Genomic DNA, 19061 nt, shown 5'->3' with positions numbered 1-19061 from the left:
TATTAATTAATATTTGCAATATAAAAAAAATAATTTTTTTTTCAAATAAAATAATATTATAAATAAATAAAATGATTACCATAAAATAGTGACAAGCTGATTCACTGGTTACAGCTTATACAAAGAAACAAACTCCGGCTTGTAACAAAGAAATAAAATTAATTAATCTTGGTTAAATTATTGTTAAATAAAAATCTATTAAATAAACTACGTATTTAATAATTTTATTGTTTTATATTTATTAACAATATTATCGTATTTTTAAAATTCAATTATCACAAAAAATTATTTTTTTTTACAATAATGTCAATGACTTTTGAATAATTCTATAATCACAATATTCAATCAGATAATTTAAAAATCATTCAACTCAGCAGGACCTCAATATGTCAAAATAAATTTATTCAAATATTTTTAAAAAATGTCAACAACCCTTATGTTGAATTATCAAAATCAAATAAATATATATTAAAATTTGCCAACCAAATAAAATCGATTTACATAAAAATACATGTAAATTTACCTGATGGAAAAATTATATTTCAACTCACGCGATATAATCGACAATAAGACCATGAAAATTTTACGGAAATAAAAAAAATTAAAAATTGAAAATTCATGGAAAAATAAACCTTGGGGTGGGCCAATTGATCGTATGAATTTTTTATAAAATTAATTGAATTTTCATCATGTTTTATTATACAAATTTAATTGTCAAGTTATATAGTAAATTTATAAATTAAATAAATATTCGCAAGGATCAGTGTATTAATGATAAAAAAAATAAAAAAAAAATATATTTTGATGATTGTAATTTGAGATAGTATGATGATAATAATTTGCCGATCTATTAAGTGATAAGTAATATGATAAGATTAAATGATGAAGATGATGTTTAGACTGATGTGCACTTGTGTCCTCGTGTTTTTTTTTTTCGTAAATATTGTGTGTTTAAAGTCAACGATAAATACATGTATTTCGCGGTTGTGGTGGGAGGGCTCGATAAAAGACTCGGTTGTGAACCGATAGTGAATCAGAGTGGCGGTCGACTTCGGTCCCAACACGCGGAAGAGCACAAAACTTCTCTTCATCGTTGTCGCGTGTTTTTTTTTTTTTTTTTTGTTAATTATTATTTTGTTTAAATATTATTTTGATTATTAATAATTAGCTTCATATTATTTCAATAATTAAACTCACCATTATTTTTTAAATTGATGACATTATTATTTTAATTTTTTTTTTTTATTCAAATAAAAAAGATAAAATATTGTTGTTGTCATTAAATTGTTGGTGAGGATTATTATTATTTTCTTTTTGCAAATTTTATATCTTTTTTAAATCAAGATTTATAAATAATACCGTGGAAATTTTTAAATCGATAGTGTCGTGGCAACAATGTTGTCCTGAGTAAAATAAAACGCAAGTGCTACGAAATTTTATTTATTTTTTATTTGAAAAAAAAAGCTCAGAGGAAAATTATCGATTAATTAGTCCATAATATTTTGTAAATTTAGATAACTTTATTTGAATTTACAAGTGAATTTATTTGTGGATATCATTTTTTTTTATTATAAAATTAATTATGAAGCTAATGTTGTTCAGTTACGTCACTCGGATTTTAATCCTCGTGTTTGTGATTTGTGTAAAAACGCGGGAAGCTATTCCTGTAACTGCACTCTCGGAAAATAATGCAATGGTAAGTTGAAAATTTTTTAAACTTTAAAATACTATGACTATTTTATTATCAATATTTTTTGTTGATAAACAAAATAAAATTTGATGAAAATGAAAAAAAAATATAAATTCAATTAATCTAATTATTTAAAACAAAAATAATAGTTAAATAAAAAAATAATAGTTGAATAAAAAAAAATAATAATTATCTACTTGATAAAAAATTAAAAATATATATTCCAGATCAAAAAATTGCCCAAGTAGCAAATAAAAGACTAAAGAGATAACGATTGCGTTGAGATAAAAATAAATAAATGAAAAAAAAAATTCTTCAAATGAAGAAATATTGTTAAACAATAACTGTACCATATAAAAAAGATAAAAATAAATAAAATAGTTTATCTACATTTATGGAAAGTTTATTTGCAATATCTAAATTTAAATTTTTTGGTAATCAGTTATTCATGACGACGGTGTAATTAATATTGACGTAGAAAAAAAATAATATATAAATAACAACAATTAATTTTATTGTAGTTGTATTAACGATGACTTGATCAACCTTCGATCAATACGTAATCAAACTGGGAAGTGATCAAAGTATTTTAGCGTGTATAACGGTTTCCAAATAAATAAAAAAAAAAATTTTAATAGTCTTACTGACAATTTATGACTATCAAGACAATCTAAAAATAAAAAATATTTCAATTATAAATTAAATTTTAACAAATAATCATCTAAATTTATCTTAAAAAAAATTTTTATCAATTTATTATCGTAATTTTCTTCCTGTAGATATTTTTGATTAGATTTTTCTTTTTTTATTTTGTAACAGTGTTATTTAACAATTGTATAAAAAAAAAAAAATTGTTATAAAATATCATAGAAAACAAAGAATTATTATTTTCTAATTATCCGACCTTCGAATTTTTTTGTCTTTGTCTTTTTTTTTATTTTTTAACAAACAAAATCAACAATGTCTTTGTCAACTTGGCAGATATATTTTATAAAATTATCATTCACACTAAGTTAACCATCAAATTAATTTATATTAATATATTTAAAAATATATTAATGAAATTTTAAAAATGTAATTCTTTATTTCATTACAAAAAAAAATTATTTTACTGCAAATATTTGATTGACAGTTAATTGCTTGAAGAGATGTCACCAAGAGAATTTTTAAATGTCTTTATTAATCTAGGAAATATGCAATAATGTATTATTTAAAATGCGGAAATTGTTTGATATACCAAATGACATGAAAGAAGTTGTCCTTCGTAAAATTGTAATACAACAGTCAATTCACGAATTCAATCACATTTGAATATTAAAATCAGCTGGACATTGATTAATTGACGCCTTGCAATGACAATATAATTATAATAAAATAATAAAATATAAAAAAAATAAATAAACAATACTAATTGTCACAAAATTAAAAAATTTTTATAAATAAATTAATATCTTTTATTATCTATTTATAATTTAAAAAATTAATATATAAAAAAGCTATTTACTATTTTAATTTATCTATAATAGAAAAATATTTTGTCATAAATTTTATCAAGTATTTTAAACCTAGTTATATTTTTTTCCAATTAAAAATAAATTATAAGTTTACATCTGTGCAAACAAATGTTTCAAAGTCTACAAAAAATAGTTATAATAAATCTCGTATTCTAAGAAATAAAAATTAAGATTAAAGTTTATTAATTTAATATATAAATGGAGTATATTAACGAGTGAGTTAATGACCGATAGACTATGAAATAATAAAAATAATAAATGACATTTAAAAATAATATACCCCAGTCATTGTAGACATGATAATCAAGGCTCGCACATTGATGATTCATACCCTCGAGTTTTTCATAAATTCAATTTATAGTGTATATAAACTGCATCACTTCCGCTCCTCGTTGAATCAGCATTTTTTTTTATTTTTTATCTTACAACAAGAATGATTCACATTGACTTAAAGTTATCTCAAAAAAAAAAGAAAAAAAAAATCAACAAATCTTATATAAAAACTAATGAAAAAAATCAAAATAATATAAATAAATTTTTGTAATAAAGTGGAACTTGTTGAGACAGGTCAAGTGCATTTAAAATATAAATTTTTTTTTTTTTAAATATTTTTTTTGCTAGTCTAGAACTCTCGTCAAACTCATCAGCTTTAAAATGGATTTTTAAATTTTTTTCTTTACCTCCTGTTTATTTATTATACTAATTAAATTTGGAGAAAAAAAATTATATATTAATTAGGAAATAACCGTGTTATAGTGGGTTAAAAATTTGAGAAAAATTTTTTTTTTTTTTTTTTACAACTTGGTGCAGTGAACGGTGGTTATGACCTCGACCTTGATGAGGTCTTTGTCGACTTACATCGGTATTCCACTCCCTCGCATCTTCATTTTAATGACACGACATGAATACACAAAAAGGGCAAGTTATATTCTTTTGTGTTGTGTCTGTATATTGTTGTGATTAAGTACCAAATGATATTACCAACAATGACAACAGACATGTGCATCAAAATATCAATAAATCTTTTAATTTATTTTTATTTTTTTTTCAACAAAGTTCAATACTCGATTTGTTTTTTATACTTCTTTTATGTTTTTTTTTTTGTTTTACTACGATAATTATTATACTTTATGTTTTTTTACGTTCGAGATTATTTTTTTGTCTTTCTATCAAATTTTATTTATAAATTTTTCAGCGAAATAATTTCTACAAAGAAATGAAATATTTTTCTATATTTTTTTTTTTTTTGATTATTTAAAGAGCTATATTTAAAGAGAAATATTTAAATGCCTATTTTTATACTTTTATTTTGAATATTTAAAAAATGTATTTAAATTTTTTTTTTTGAAAAAAATATTTTCAAGATCGTCGATGCATTTAACCACGCATGATGAAATTTTAATTTACATGAGATTTTTTTTATTGAAAAAAATTTATTTTTTTATTTTCATTGAGAGTTCATTGAACAACTTGTCAAATATTTAAATTATTCAAGAATAATAATACACACCACAATAGATAGTAAAACAAAAAAATAAATTTTTTTTTAAAGAATTATATGAGGTAGTTTTTTTAAACAAAAAAAAATTAAAACATGATGGTATTTTTTTTTATCAAGTTGAGATAAGATTTTAGTGATATTGTTGAATGCACATACGTGACTTGAAAGTAGAACACACTCATATTAAAAAAAAAAAACACATAACTTTTTAAAATTTATATATATTTTTTAACTTTAATTTTAGAACAAAAATAGTGCAAAAAAAAAAAAAAATATTGTCTTGTAAAACTGATGATAAACAAATTGATAATAATTTTATTTTCTAAAAAAAAAATAATTTCATTGAATTGGTAATTAAACATTATCTTCAAGCTGAATTATATATTTTTTTTTTTAACTTTATTAACAATTTTTTTAATAGACATTATAAAGATAAGAAAAAAAAATATAAAATGAATTTGCTCTAAATCCATAACAAAGTGAGATATATTTAAAAAAAAAAATTAGAATAAAAAAATAATAATTTATGCCAATAGGACAATGACCATTTATTAACAAGCAAATACCATCAGTTGTCTCCGGTAAATTAAATTCAGGTCAAGGAAATTTTTGAAGAAGCGTGTTTGTTGGTTCCTATCGATCACCATGAAATTTGTTACGACCTGAACTACATTATAAACATACTAATCATCTAGTTATTCAAATCGATAATCCACGTTCTCATTCAAAAATTAAAATATCTCAAAAAATAGTCCACCACAGCTCTAATTATTACCAATAAAAAAAAAACTCATCAATTCTTGTAAAATTCACTTTTAAATCACTGTGAATTTAAATATGATTCATCATATTTTACTGTAAATTAAAATTTTCATAAAATGATTCAAGATATTTATTAGAAACCTTGATAATTTAATTTATTAATTTTTTAATTAAATTAATTTTTTAATAACAGGTAACAATGATTCCTAAAAACTTGCTTATGGAATTTGTCACCAAGTTAAAAATGAATCATCAAGTTCCGGTTGATGTGTCATCTTGATATTAAAATTATAAATTTAATAAATAATTTTACTAACAATAATAAAAACAAAATAATAATATAGACAAAATAAAATTAATTTAAAACAAATTTATAAATAAATAAAAAAAGGAAAATAAAAAATTATAATAAATTTAAAACGTCCATTAGCTTTTTTTCTTAAGGAAGTATCGAATTAGCAATGATTATGTAGTAAATCAATTAAAAATAATCAAATAATTAAATAAATTATGACATTTTCAATGACACCCAATGAAGTAATTATTAATTTTTTATCTCAAGCTGAATTTTATAAATCTCAAGTTGAATATTATTTAAATCTCCGGCGTGTTTTTTAAATTTTTTTTTAAAATAACTGTTTTATATTTTTATAAAAGTCAGCAACCTATCGAAAAAAAAAATATCTTTAAATTTTAATTTCATCAATTGAAAGTTTTACAGTTGTTTAATTTTTTAAATTAATTTATTATTATTATTTTCTTGCAACATTAAAAAACCACAGTGATTTCCTGTTTATTATGTCAATCGAGTTTGATCACCTCTTTTTTTTTCCTCATGATTTTTTTACTTCCACCCACTTGTTAATGATTCATAAATTTGCCAAAAAATTAAATTAAATAAATACCTATTACTTGAGTTTAAAAATGATTATACATTTATTTATTTTTTTTTATATACAAGCCGTTTATTTTAACAAAAAAAAAATTAATTTATATTTTGTTTAGATATGTATTTAAGTGATAATAAAAATTATTTAAAAAATGATTGTTACGTTTACATACTGAATAATAAATTCATGTATCTTTATGTTTTGTACTTTTAACTTTGAATTTACAAAGATCTATTTACAATTGAACTTCACTATCAGAAAAAATAAAAAAACACCTTGACACTATTTAAAGATAAAAAAATAAATTTATAAATGTTGTGGAGTATTTTTAATATTATTTAATTTTTTTAAACAGAGTTATTTGTCACAATTTGGATATTTACCACCGACAAATCCAACGAGTGGTGGATTCATCACCCAGGAAACAATGACCAAAGCCATTTCGGAATTTCAATCATTCGCTGGACTAAATGTTACAGGTAAAAAAATTATTAAACAGTTAATTTATTATTTGAATCAATAATTACATTTATAATTTTGTAATAAATAATATTTATCTACGCAAGATTTAATCTAAAATAATAAAAAAATCAAAGACCAGTCTTGCAAGAAAAAAAATTAACTGAAATAAAATTTAAAGGTAAACTACATTTATATAATTTAAAAAAATAAATTTACGTCAAGGTCAATGATAAAGATAAATTCTTAAAATATATTGTATTATATTTTTTATCAAATTTAAACAAACTTTAAAAATTGATAAAAAAAATTTAATAGAAATAATAAAAAAAAATTTCGATAATGTTTAGATGTTGTAAAAATTATGTGGTAATAATTTTCGTCAAGTGGCTATTTAATCAGTCATTATAACAGATAGATAAAGTTCGAAAATACTGGTCAAATGAAAATTGTGATGAGCTAGTTTTTTTTGTATACCTGACTCATCTTTTTCTATACGTGATTCATTTATATTTTTTTTACTAGCTAATCAAATGATCATTCAAACTTAAAATACTAGCTGTTTATTGATTATTAAAATATATGCTGAAAGGGTTCCCCAACTTTTTCACAGTCGTATGATTCATATAATTTCATACCTAATATAAAAATATAAAAAAAATAACAACCACTAATTTAATTCACACTTGATACGATGATGACTCAACGTGCAAATAAAAAAATATATATATAATACCCTCCATGACCTCGATTAAAAAAAATTGTTAATGAAAAATTTAAAAAATCAATAATAATAAAAAAAATACACTGAAAATTAAAATATAAAAATAAAATTAAACAACAATAAGGAAATAATTAATAGTTATAAAAATGTTTGAAATAAATCATAAAATTAAAAATCAAGGTTAAATAATTTTTTCATAATATATTTTCTGTAATTTTACACGTTAATTTATTGACATCCCTTTAAAAATCTTTTTAAAAAATAGAAAAATTAATTTAAAATAGATCGATCAAGATAAAATTGAAATAAGAAATAAACAAATGAAATTAAAAATAATAATAATTGAAATAAAATTATTAAAACATTTTTTTTTAAATATGATTTAATATATTCAAAAAAAAAATTGTTAAATGAATCGATCGTGTGTTGGTTTTATTGCGTGATTAACGCGCGAACCTGAAATTATTATATTTTTTTTCAAGTAAAATTTTGCATGTTTATTATCAAAGTCCAGGACGAATTTATATATTTATTACATATTATAGATTTTTGTATGGATAAGTGTCCATTTGCGTGTCGACACAATCACAATGATGAATCCTACATGCATAAAAAATAATACACGTGGCTAATAAAATTATATATAGCTAAAAAGAAAAAAAAAAACAAACAAGGACACACAAAAATTATTAGCTGCATGTATTGAGAATATTTAAAAAATACATTAGTTTAAATATATACATTGCTTAAAATGTTTAAATAAACAAAATCAATAACAAAAAAAAAATAAATGTTAAATTTAAGCCAGAAGTTATGAAAATATTTGACAAAAAAAAATTTGTTAAATTAAATTATTTATAATAATAGTATAGTATTTATTTATTAAATTATTTGTTTATTAATTTATCAATTTATTATAATTTCAGGTGATTTAGATAATGAAACATCTACCCTCATGTCACTGCCAAGATGCGGAGTCAAGGACAAAGTTGGTGCTAGTTCTGATGGTAGATCAAAACGTTATGCACTTCAAGGTAAATTTAAAAAACAATTTATCATAAATAATTTAAATAATTAATTACTTCATTTGAATATTTTATTTATTTTATTTCAATTTAATAAATTTTATCCTAGTTTGAATAATTATTTTGTTTTTTATTTTGAGTCAATATAATATTTATTAATCATGCAGCTTGAAATTAAATTATTAAAATGATTATTATTAATTGTTAAATTGAAAAAATTAATTAATTAAACAGTTGATTAATTCATTTAAATAATTTATACTACAATTTAATTTAATTCAAGTAGAAAATTTGTTTTTTATTTTTCAACAAAAAAAATATTTATTAGTCATTGATTTGTTGTATCATGATTCCATGATATTTTGTCATCATGTAATTTCTTCAAGTAGCTTGATTGCGTTTATCTGACTCAATATTATACAGGTCACTCAAGCAAATCAATTTATTTTTTCATTTTTCCAACAGTACCTAAATAATTCCTTGATTTATATAAAAAAATAAATTAAAACAAATTAAACTATATAAAATTTATAATAATCATCAAATCATTATCATAAAAAATATAAATTTTTTCCATAAGCTAATAGTCATAGTTAATTAATAGTCAAAGTTATATTTGAAATTTTTTTTTTTCACTTTACACACCCACGTGTAAAGAATGAAAAAAAAAAAAAAAAAATTTCGTGATGCTGTATTGTTGTGTATTATGCAACATGAATGAAAATTCAGCCGGGAGTGTTATGAGCACGTTGATAAATAATTATACTGATGATCAGTGTACAGTGCAAGGTGGCTATCCTCCAGCTCGATTGCATAAATATATATAAAATATATCGACAACACAAAAATATAAATAACACACGCAAACATCTAATGACATAGTCCTCCATAAACCGGAAAAAATTATTATCATTTAAAAAATAATTACCCTTTTTGTTTTTTACAATTATTAACAACAATAAAATAAATTTTAAATAAATATTTTTTTGATTTATCAATGTCCATTTGCGTGTTTATAATGTCAAAGTTATTTTTTAAATAATAAAAAAGATTAAAAAAATATTTGTCCATGACATTGATGATTTATCATTTAATTTCCATCAACATGTGACAATATTGCAATATCAATATTATTTTTATTATTAATTTTTTTTACAGGTTCAAGATGGCGTGTTAAAAAATTAACATATAAAATAAGTAAATACCCACGTATACTTGAAAAAAGTGCTGTTGATAAAGATGTATCACGTGCATTTTCAGTATGGTCAGAATATACTGATTTAACATTTACCCAAAAACGTAGTGGTCAAGTACATATAGAAATAAGATTTGAACGTGGTGAACATGGTGATGGTGATCCATTTGATGGTCCTGGTGGTACACTAGCACACGCATATTTTCCAGTATACGGTGGTGATGCACATTTTGATGATTCCGAACATTGGAGTATAAATAGTTACCGTGGTACAAATTTATTTCAAGTTGCTGCACATGAATTTGGTCATTCACTTGGTCTCAGTCATAGTGATGTTAAATCAGCACTTATGGCACCATTTTATCGTGGCTATGAACCAAATTTTATACTCGACAGTGATGACATACAAGGCATTCAGGTAATTATTAATTTAATGAATAAATTAAATTGGTTTATGATAATTTAAATTAATGATTTATCAAAGGCATTATATGGACAACAAACATTATCATCATCTGGTTCTGAAAGTACTGATACTAAAGTAAATTCAAAAACAACCGTACCACCACCTGGTGAAGAGGATACACAATTATGTAGTGATTCAAAAATAGATACAATGTTTGATTCAGCTGAAGGACATTCTTATGCATTTAAAGGTGATCATTATTGGAAATTAACAACTGATGGAATTGCCAGTGGTTATCCAAGACTCATTAGTAATTCATGGCATGGTTTACCAGGAAATATTGATGCAGCATTTACATATAAAAATGGAAAAACTTATTTTTTCAAGGTAAATTTAATATTTAATAATAATATTATATAAATAATATATTAATTAATATTTTTCTTTATGTAGGGATCAAAATATTGGAGATATATTGGTAAAAAAATTGATGGTGATTATCCAAAAGATATTAGTGAAGGTTTTACTGGTATACCAGATAATATTGATGCAGCAACAGTATGGACTGGTAATGGTAAAATATATTTTTATAAAGGAACAAAATTTTGGCGTTTTGATCCAGCTCAAAGACCACCAGTTAAAAGTACATATCCAAAATTAATATCAAACTGGGAAGGTATACCAAATAATATTGATGCTGCACTGACTTATCATGGATACACGTATTTCTTCAAGGGCGACATGTATTATCGGTTTAATGACCGCACATTCTCAGTAATAATTTTTTATTTTTATTATTTATCTTTAAAGATTTATAGTTGCAACATTTTTAATTGTTGTTGTTGTTAAGGTTGATGTTGCCGATCCAGCATTTCCAAGGTCAACAGCATACTGGTGGTTTGGTTGTAGATCAGCAAGTCGTGGTACTTTAGGTAATATTGAGTGGAAAAATCGTATACCAGAATCAAGTTATATATCTGGTAATTTGGAGGAACTTGGTGGTGATCTTGGTGACAACGAGAGTCGTGATGATGTTGATGACATTATATTAGATGCAGGTATTATTCATTATCATTTTTAATGATAACATTTAATTATTAATTTTTAAATTTATTTTTATTTTTTTTTTACCTGGCTAATAACTTGAGGGCTTAATTAATTTTTTATTCAATTTTTTTTTTTTTTTTTCTATTTACAATAAATTTGTGCATTGTTGATTTTTTTTTGTAATTTTTTATTGTTTTTATTTTTATTGAAATTGTTATTGATGTCATTGCAAAAATATTCATATCTGTGATTTTTTTTTTTAATTTATCTAATAGGTTTTTAACAAATTATAAAATTGTTTTTTTTTTTTTTTCGTTACTTGTCTTTTTGTGATTGAGTTATTTCATTATATATTTTTTTTTGATGTAATATCACTCGGAAATGATGCAACGTTGTTTTAAAAATTTATTTTTTTTATATTCCAATGAAACAAATTTTTTTTACACGCGTATGAACATCATTTATATATAGCACATGGTTCCAATCTCTACATATACTTGAAGCAACTTCCGCTCGGCTAATGACACTTTATTTTTATCATTTTTTTTTTTTCCATTTTTTATAAACAATGACAATGACAACAATATACAATGCATTTAACCGCGTTGAAATAACAATAAAAACAATTTTTAAATATTTAAAAGAAAACTATCATAATAACAACAATAACAAGGTAGTTTTTTTGATAAATTAATAGTTTTTATTTTTAGTACTAATTTTAAATACTAACAATAAATAAAATATTTTAAAAAGTATTATATAGTTTTGAAATTAAACTGTAAATATTTGCATTATTGTAAATTATTTTATTTGCCAAAGTAAAAAATTAGCCAGGCGTAATTTAATTTGGGAAATAATAATTTAAATTTGATGTTAAAAAAAAAATGTATTTAAAAACCAAGAATCGCCATCAACGAATCCAGATTCTCCAAGAGTAAATATGACATTAAATAATAATATCTAATTATTATTTTTAAATATTTATATTTTTATTATCATTGCATTTTGTTGTTTTCATTCAAAAAAACAAATCAATAATCAACTTTAATTTAAAATATTTTTAACTTTTATTTTTTTATTAATTATTATTAAAGATAATTAACTTTTTATTTTTCATTTGTCATTTTGATAATGTATTTTTAAATGTTATTAACAAACAAGCTTTTAATTTTTTTACTTTACTTGGCATGATTATAATTTATTTATAAAATTATTTCTTGTAAAATTCAAAACTATATAACGTAAATAATGGTAATTTTTTTTTTATTATTAAAATTTAAAAATTGTGGTGGAGTATCGCACGATGGAATAAGAAGATAACATGGATTTTGAAAATTAAAAGGTGCATGGTTGAATAATTACTTAAAAAAATTCTAATAATCACTTAAAAATTTTAAAACTCACTTTATTTTTTTTAGTTAGTTAGCAAGTAACTATAACTCTGCACAAAAAAAATCTGATTTAATCTTCGTGGCACGTATTGTTAATATTTATATATAATTTCCACAGTATTATTTAGTTTTTTTTTTTGTTTAAATTTAATTTTAACTCACTATTTGGTAGAGCACGTTTATTATTTTTATTTAGTCACTTGATTTATTTGATTGCACGGTTATTATTTTTAACTTAATTATTAATTATTAATTTGAACTAATAAATAATTTAAATCCTTAAATGCTATTCCCAATTCAATTTGTCATTAAATATTTACAAAAAAATATTAAGAGAAATAAGAAAAGAAAGAAAAATAAAAAAGCTGTAAAAATAAAAAAATTTGATGTTTGAATTTAAAATTCAAAACATTAATACAAAACAGCATGAAAAATTATTCAATAATTCTATTTAAGATAATATCAATTTAAATTCACAAAGTAAATTCGAATTTTAAAATAATTTTTTATTCAAGTTCAATAAACTTTGTATTACGAAATTGGCAAAGATCGAGATAGCATATTCACATCACGTTTGATGAATTCACTTTTATTCAATTTAAACATCCTCAAAGTCCCTTGATCCCATCAATATTCCACTTAATCTTGAAGCAATAAAATTTCAAGTTAAAATATCTGTTATAATTTAAAAAAAAACATCAAAAAATCCCAATTTTCCAGACGGAAGAAACCTGAAACTCGGTTCCCATGGATATTTGAAAAAATGAAGATCCACATTGGCCCGAACCCCACGTGCCACGAATTGATAAAATCCAGACTTAAAAAAAAATCTATAAATATAAATAATTAACTTTTTCAAAAAGTATAAAGAAAATAAATTAAAAAATGAAATTTTCAAGCTAAAAAATGCTTTGTAAAACGAAAAAAAAAAAGGACAAAATCATGGATCTCCAGTCCAGTCGTGCGATGCTTCAAGATCACAAATAAATTGAAAAAAAAAATTCCAAAACAATAAAAATATTGTGATAATCTACAGGAGGTTCTGACGAGCAGCTTGTAACATCATCAAATCATCGTGATGTTAATAACAGTGGAGATTCATTCATATCAACATCAAGAAATAATCATTTTAATCAAATTATGATTATTACAATTATTCTTATATTGAGGTTTTTAACAACAACGTAAAATTTAATGTCATTTTAAATTAATTAAGACTCAAAATAGTATTTTTTATTTTATAAAATAAATCTTCCCAAATATTTTGAGTCAAAGAAAAATATAAATAGTTAACTGACATTTTTAAAATTTTGATGATTGAATAAAATAAGAAAATTCATCATTGTCTTTAGACTCATTATTATTAACTTTTTTTTTATATAATATAAAAAAATTAATTTTATTTTTTAGATAATGACATGATAAAATAAGCAAGAGTGATCATTTTTTTTTTTTTTTTTTAATTAGTTACTTGTGTAAAAATAATTAGTTGATTTATAAATGTGTCGTGATAAAAAATAAAAATTAAAAACAATCATTAGTCATTACACTGCCTGATCAAAGTAATGTGCAATAAACAAAAATTTTATTTTCATTTTGTTTAAATTCAAAAATAAATCATTTTCATGTTTTTTTCTATTTTTAAATGTTTGATGAAAAATCATTTGATGATTAGAGTCCATAATATGTGTAATTTTTTGAAATAAAAAATTCAATAGATTTAAATTTAAACTTCCGGAATGACAATATAAAAGTCATTGTAAATTTTAAATTATAAACAATGATCAGTTTGAAAAAAAAATGAAAAATTTACATAAAAATTTTTTAAAACAATTTTGAAGCGACCAATTTTAGTATACCAGTGCTTTTATATAATTAATTATTTTTCTAATTAAAATATCAGATATAATATTTAAAAAACAAATTAATTGTTTTTGTTAAATTTTTTATTCAAATCAATTTAATAAACAAGTATTATTTTTCTTTTTTTCATTAGAAAAAATATACAAATATTATCAATGAAAATTAAATAATAATTAAAAATGATCGCATGTAAATTTTGCAATTTTATGTCATTGTTATAACATTGTGTCATTAAAGTATTAATTAGTTTTATCTACTTTTTTTATTTTTTTGTTTTTTTTATAATTATTTCTTATATCAACTCGTAATAATATTAGATAATTAATTGTTTTTTTTTTTTTCTTTTTAGTACTTAATTGATGATAAAAAAATACATATTAAATATAATTTACTTTGTTTATATTTCAATTATACTTTTAAAATATTTCACTAATTTTTATTGTCAAAAAAGCAAACAATTTATCAATTGTAATATTTTTTTTTTTCTATTAATCATGGCAACAAGAATTTTTTTAATTTTCCACTTACCAACATTGTAATATATTCCTCTCATTTAGTCATTTAATTATGTACCAATAAATTTAATTAAATTTTATGATGGAAGTTTTTCTTTTATTGTATTCATCATTTAATTCCTTAATGTTTTTTTTTCAGTCTCATATTTTTAAATGCTTTATTTCAAAGTGAAAATTTTAAGTCAATTTTATCAAATCAGGTCTTAATTTGACTTGATATGTTAATAACTTTGAGTATTTTTTAAGTAATGATTTCCAGTAACATGTTACATCAGCCATTCGTAATTTATACCAAATAAAATCTCTTCCACGTTGAGCAATTTTTTTGGATATACTATAATTTTCTTTGGCAAATGTTATGAGATCTCTGAAACAAAAAATTAAATTTGTTTTTCAATAAAAAATTATATAAATATCTTTGTCATTTTATTTTTTAATAAAACTAAAATTTATAATAGAAAATTGAAACGAAAAAACCAAGATGATACGAAAACCTTATTTTATAAAGAAATAAAAAATAGTAAAATTTAATAAACTAGTATATATGATTTATCAATAAAAATAAAATGATTTAAAAATAAAAATTTTAAACTTACTCCAATTCATCTTGACTGGCATTTTTTTCAACTGGAATATAATGAATCCAAGGTTTCATTGACTCATAATAAAATTCAAGCCATTCATCTCCAACATGAAATACCAATGAATTACATAAAAATAAATGTTTATGTCTGAATGATGCAGCAACACCACGATAATTAAATAAATACTTATATTTACAATGATCTTCTAGTGAAACTTCTGATGATGGTGGTCTACCAAGTGTATCCTAATTAACATAAATAATAAATAATAATAAATAATCATCAAGAATCAAATAATAAAAAATCAAAGTCATTTATACTTTATCTGATTTCCATGCTTGATTTTTCGTATATTGTGCATCAACTAAATCTGGTTTATTTCTACTTAAATAAACTAAATTATCACGTTCATCACTTGTTCTTGATCCACGAAAAAATGCTTTATCAATTTTATTATTCCATTCATTATTATCAGCAGCATTGTTTAGTGATTTTCTGTGTTGATCCCATCTTCCTAGACCTCGTGGATACAATGATATTGCTGGACCACCTTCCCAAAATGACCAAGCTGGATACATTATATCAAAATACTCTAAAGTCTGCACAAAAAGAATTCCATTGTTTTTTAATTTATTAAGTTGAAATGTTATCAATTTATTATTTTGCTATTTTACCTTACTGAATGAAAAAATTGGCAATGATTGACCAAATATTTTGTTGGATTGAGGATAATCTCTTGTGTTTAATACAAATTCAATATTTGTCATGTTGTTTATTATTTTTTTAATAAAATACTCAACACCAGCACATCTTGATGGAAACATACAATCTTTTGATCTATACAAACTACCATTTATAATTTGATAAATTGTTCCTCTATAAATAAACAAACAATTAATATAATTATTTTATTTATATTGATTTTTTAAAATTGATTTACCTTTGTCTTGATTGTTCAATTAATTTTTCACTAATTCCATCTTTTTTAAATGTTTTTAAATCATTATTAATAACATTTTTAAAACAACCACATTTTTTTAATTCACATTCTTGATAATTATCTTCAGCATTATTTATAGCTTCATAAAATTTTTTGTATTTATTATCTATGTCTAAAAAAAATATTGAAATATAGCTATTAATATTTTTTTAATGTTACAGTTAATTTATTTATTATTATGGTACCTTTTATTGATAATTTTGATGATGTTTTGACATTTTTTTGTAAACATGATTCTGTGCTGTCAATTGAACACTGTGAATCATTTGATTTAATTGGATTTAATAATAGAGTTAAAAATAACAATAAAATTATTAACTTATCCATAATTAAATTAGTTGAATAACATTTATAATTAACAACAACAACAACAAGAAACCTGTTGTGCACAATTTGACAGGTATAATGTATATATATATTTTTTTTTTCTTCTAGTTATACATTACCAACAGTTGGTACTTGAATTATTTTTAAAATTCAAATTATAATTAGTCTGTAAATTAAAAAAAAAAAAATTTAATAATTTTTGAAGCCATAATGAATTTTTTAGATAATTTTTTTCTTATTTAACTAATATGATATACAAACACACGAGGCTGATAAGTGCTCTCTATTGTCGTTGTATTGTCATAAAAACTTTTGATTTATTTAAATTGGATATTTAAATCAAAGACAAACATAAAAAATTGTCATTTGTATAAAAAAAAAAAATAAATGTTACTCTCAAAAGTAAAAGAGAGTGTAATATATATACATAAGTAAAGGAGCAAAAAAAAAAATTAATTTGTTTTAGAAATAAAAATAAATTTCAACGATTATAAACTTGACAAATTCTTTTTGTTTCCAAAAATGAAAAACGTTGGAATTTTATTTGTCTGTGGATCAATAATAATCATTTCATCAATTGATAAAATAAATTGTAATATTTATGGAAAAAGTTGCACAAGTACTCATTTGAAAACAGGAAATAATCACATCAAAATATGTTACACTGGTAATATTTTGAAAAGCTGCGAGGAATATGGTGACCAAGATTCGCCGTATCTTCAAATATCTGACTCAGCAATAACTACAATAGCTGCAAATGCATTTAAGAACATGTCAATAACCGAACTAATCATCAAGTTTGCTAATAAAACTTTGGATATTTCAAAAGAATCATTTACTGGCTTGAATCAATTGACTCATCTTGATATACAAACAGGAATTGTCAAACTAATACCAGGACTCTTCAGAGAAATGAACAAGTTAAGTTATTTAACATTAACAATTGATGAAAATAATTCATTTAACTCAGCTTTTCAAGGTATCAATAATCTCACATATTTAAAAATATCAAACAGTAATTTATCTAAAATTAAAGATTTTTTTTTTTTTAATTTTCAATCGAAACTTATTGAGCTTGATTTACAAGGAAATTCAATTAATAAAATTCAACCATTGTCATTTAAATTTTTGAAGCATCTTGAAATTTTAAAATTATCATCAAATAAAATTTTTGATCTTCAACAAAGTATCTTTGAAGGCTTGATTAAACTTAAAATTTTGGAAATCAATTCAAATAATTTCATTGCTATTGCCAGAAATGTATTTAGAAAATTAATAAATCTTGAAATTTTACGCTTGAATGATAATAAAATTTATAACATTGAAATTGATACATTTTCTGAAATGAAAATAAAAAAATTATCATTTTCAAAAAATTATTTGACAACACTTGAATATGGAGTATTTGATAACATGGATAATTTGACTCACATAAATTTAAGTAAAAATAATATAACAAAAATTACAAAAAATATATTCACCAGTTGTCGTTCATTAAAAGAAATTGATTTAAGTTGGAATAAAATTAAAAATATTGAAGCTGGAGCATTTTATGGATTGACACTTCAAAATCTCATATTGGAATATAATGAAATTAAAATTATTGGAGCTGATACTTTTAAAGGTCTCATTGTTAATTTTTCACTTGTCATTTCTCACAATCCACTTGTTGATATTCAATATGATTCATTTAAAAATTCATCAATCGCAATTATTCATATCGAAAAAAAAGGTTTTATTGTCGATTATTTTAGCTGGAAAATTCCATTGTCAACAAAAATTATTTAATTAATCAAAAATTAATAAAAAATAATACGAAAATAATATAAAAAAAATTAATAATTTAATTTCATCATGAAAAAATATTCAATTACAATGATCATTGAAAGTTAAAAAAAATAATTTTATAAAATAAATAATATAAGTAATTAATTTTTTCAAAAAATTCATCAGTTAAAAAATAAAAAAAAATATTTAAAAATAATTTATAATCCCAAGATGTGTAAAATTAAATAAATAAAAAAAATATATTTTATAAAAATTGAATAAATTCAAAAATAATAAAAAAATATTAATATGATATATATTTTTTGATGACGTATCTGAAGATTATGTTACATTTTTATTTTATTATTAAAAAACAAAAACGTGGATGTGCCTGATAAGAG

At 21.6% G+C, this 19061-nt stretch overlaps 2 protein-coding genes across 5 annotated transcripts; one reads left to right on the top strand and one right to left on the bottom strand.

The window, feature by feature from the left end:
* The first annotated feature begins 1028 nt into the window (after positions 1-1028).
* Positions 1029-15070, top strand: LOC122860917 (matrix metalloproteinase-14). 4 transcript variants are annotated; one of them, XM_044164986.1, is made up of 8 exons: positions 1029-1696; positions 6713-6836; positions 8467-8574; positions 9724-10178; positions 10245-10553; positions 10620-10940; positions 11017-11224; positions 13641-15070. In XM_044164986.1, the coding sequence occupies exons 1-8, from the start codon at positions 1583-1585 to the stop codon at positions 13790-13792; spliced, it is 1791 nt and encodes a 596-aa protein (XP_044020921.1). In that variant the 5' UTR covers positions 1029-1582; the 3' UTR covers positions 13793-15070. The 4 variants fall into 4 exon arrangements, with proteins under 4 accessions (XP_044020921.1, XP_044020924.1, XP_044020925.1 ...); XM_044164989.1 differs by having other exon boundaries at positions 11017-11098; positions 13641-15067; XM_044164990.1 differs by lacking the exon at positions 13641-15070 and adding an exon at positions 13325-13466 and having other exon boundaries at positions 11017-11098.
* An 89-nt stretch (positions 15071-15159) lies between these two features.
* LOC122860918 (O-glucosyltransferase rumi homolog) lies at positions 15160-16955 on the bottom strand. Its single transcript, XM_044164991.1, has 6 exons — positions 16752-16955; positions 16507-16678; positions 16241-16442; positions 15887-16165; positions 15579-15811; positions 15160-15349 (listed from the first exon to the last, which is right to left on the bottom strand). The coding sequence occupies exons 1-6, from the start codon at positions 16891-16893 to the stop codon at positions 15160-15162; spliced, it is 1218 nt and encodes a 405-aa protein (XP_044020926.1). The 5' UTR covers positions 16894-16955.
* Between the last annotated feature and the right edge of the window lie 2106 nt (positions 16956-19061).

The sequence above is a fragment of the Aphidius gifuensis genome, linkage group LG1, assembly GCF_014905175.1.
Source record: "Aphidius gifuensis isolate YNYX2018 linkage group LG1, ASM1490517v1, whole genome shotgun sequence".
NCBI classification, from domain to species: Eukaryota; Metazoa; Arthropoda; class Insecta; order Hymenoptera; family Braconidae; genus Aphidius; species Aphidius gifuensis.
This window is presented reverse-complemented; position numbering and strand designations above follow the sequence as displayed.

Bases quoted from the DNA above. Each gene is read 5' to 3' on its own strand.
- LOC122860917 (XM_044164986.1), top strand. From the start codon at position 1,583: ATGAAGCTAATGTTGTTCAGTTACGTCACTCGGATTTTAATCCTCGTG. The intron at 10,554-10,619 runs GTAAATTTAATA...TTCTTTATGTAG, and splicing joins GAAAAACTTATTTTTTCAAG to GGATCAAAATATTGGAGATA. The intron at 11,225-13,640 runs GTATTATTCATT...GATAATCTACAG, and splicing joins TGACATTATATTAGATGCAG to GAGGTTCTGACGAGCAGCTT.
- LOC122860918 (XM_044164991.1), bottom strand. From the start codon at position 16,893: ATGGATAAGTTAATAATTTTATTGTTATTTTTAACTCTATTATTAAAT. The intron at 16,679-16,751 runs GTACCATAATAA...TATTTTTTTTAG, and splicing joins ATCAAAATTATCAATAAAAG to ACATAGATAATAAATACAAA. The intron at 16,166-16,240 runs GTAAAATAGCAA...CTTTTTGTGCAG, and splicing joins CAATTTTTTCATTCAGTAAG to ACTTTAGAGTATTTTGATAT.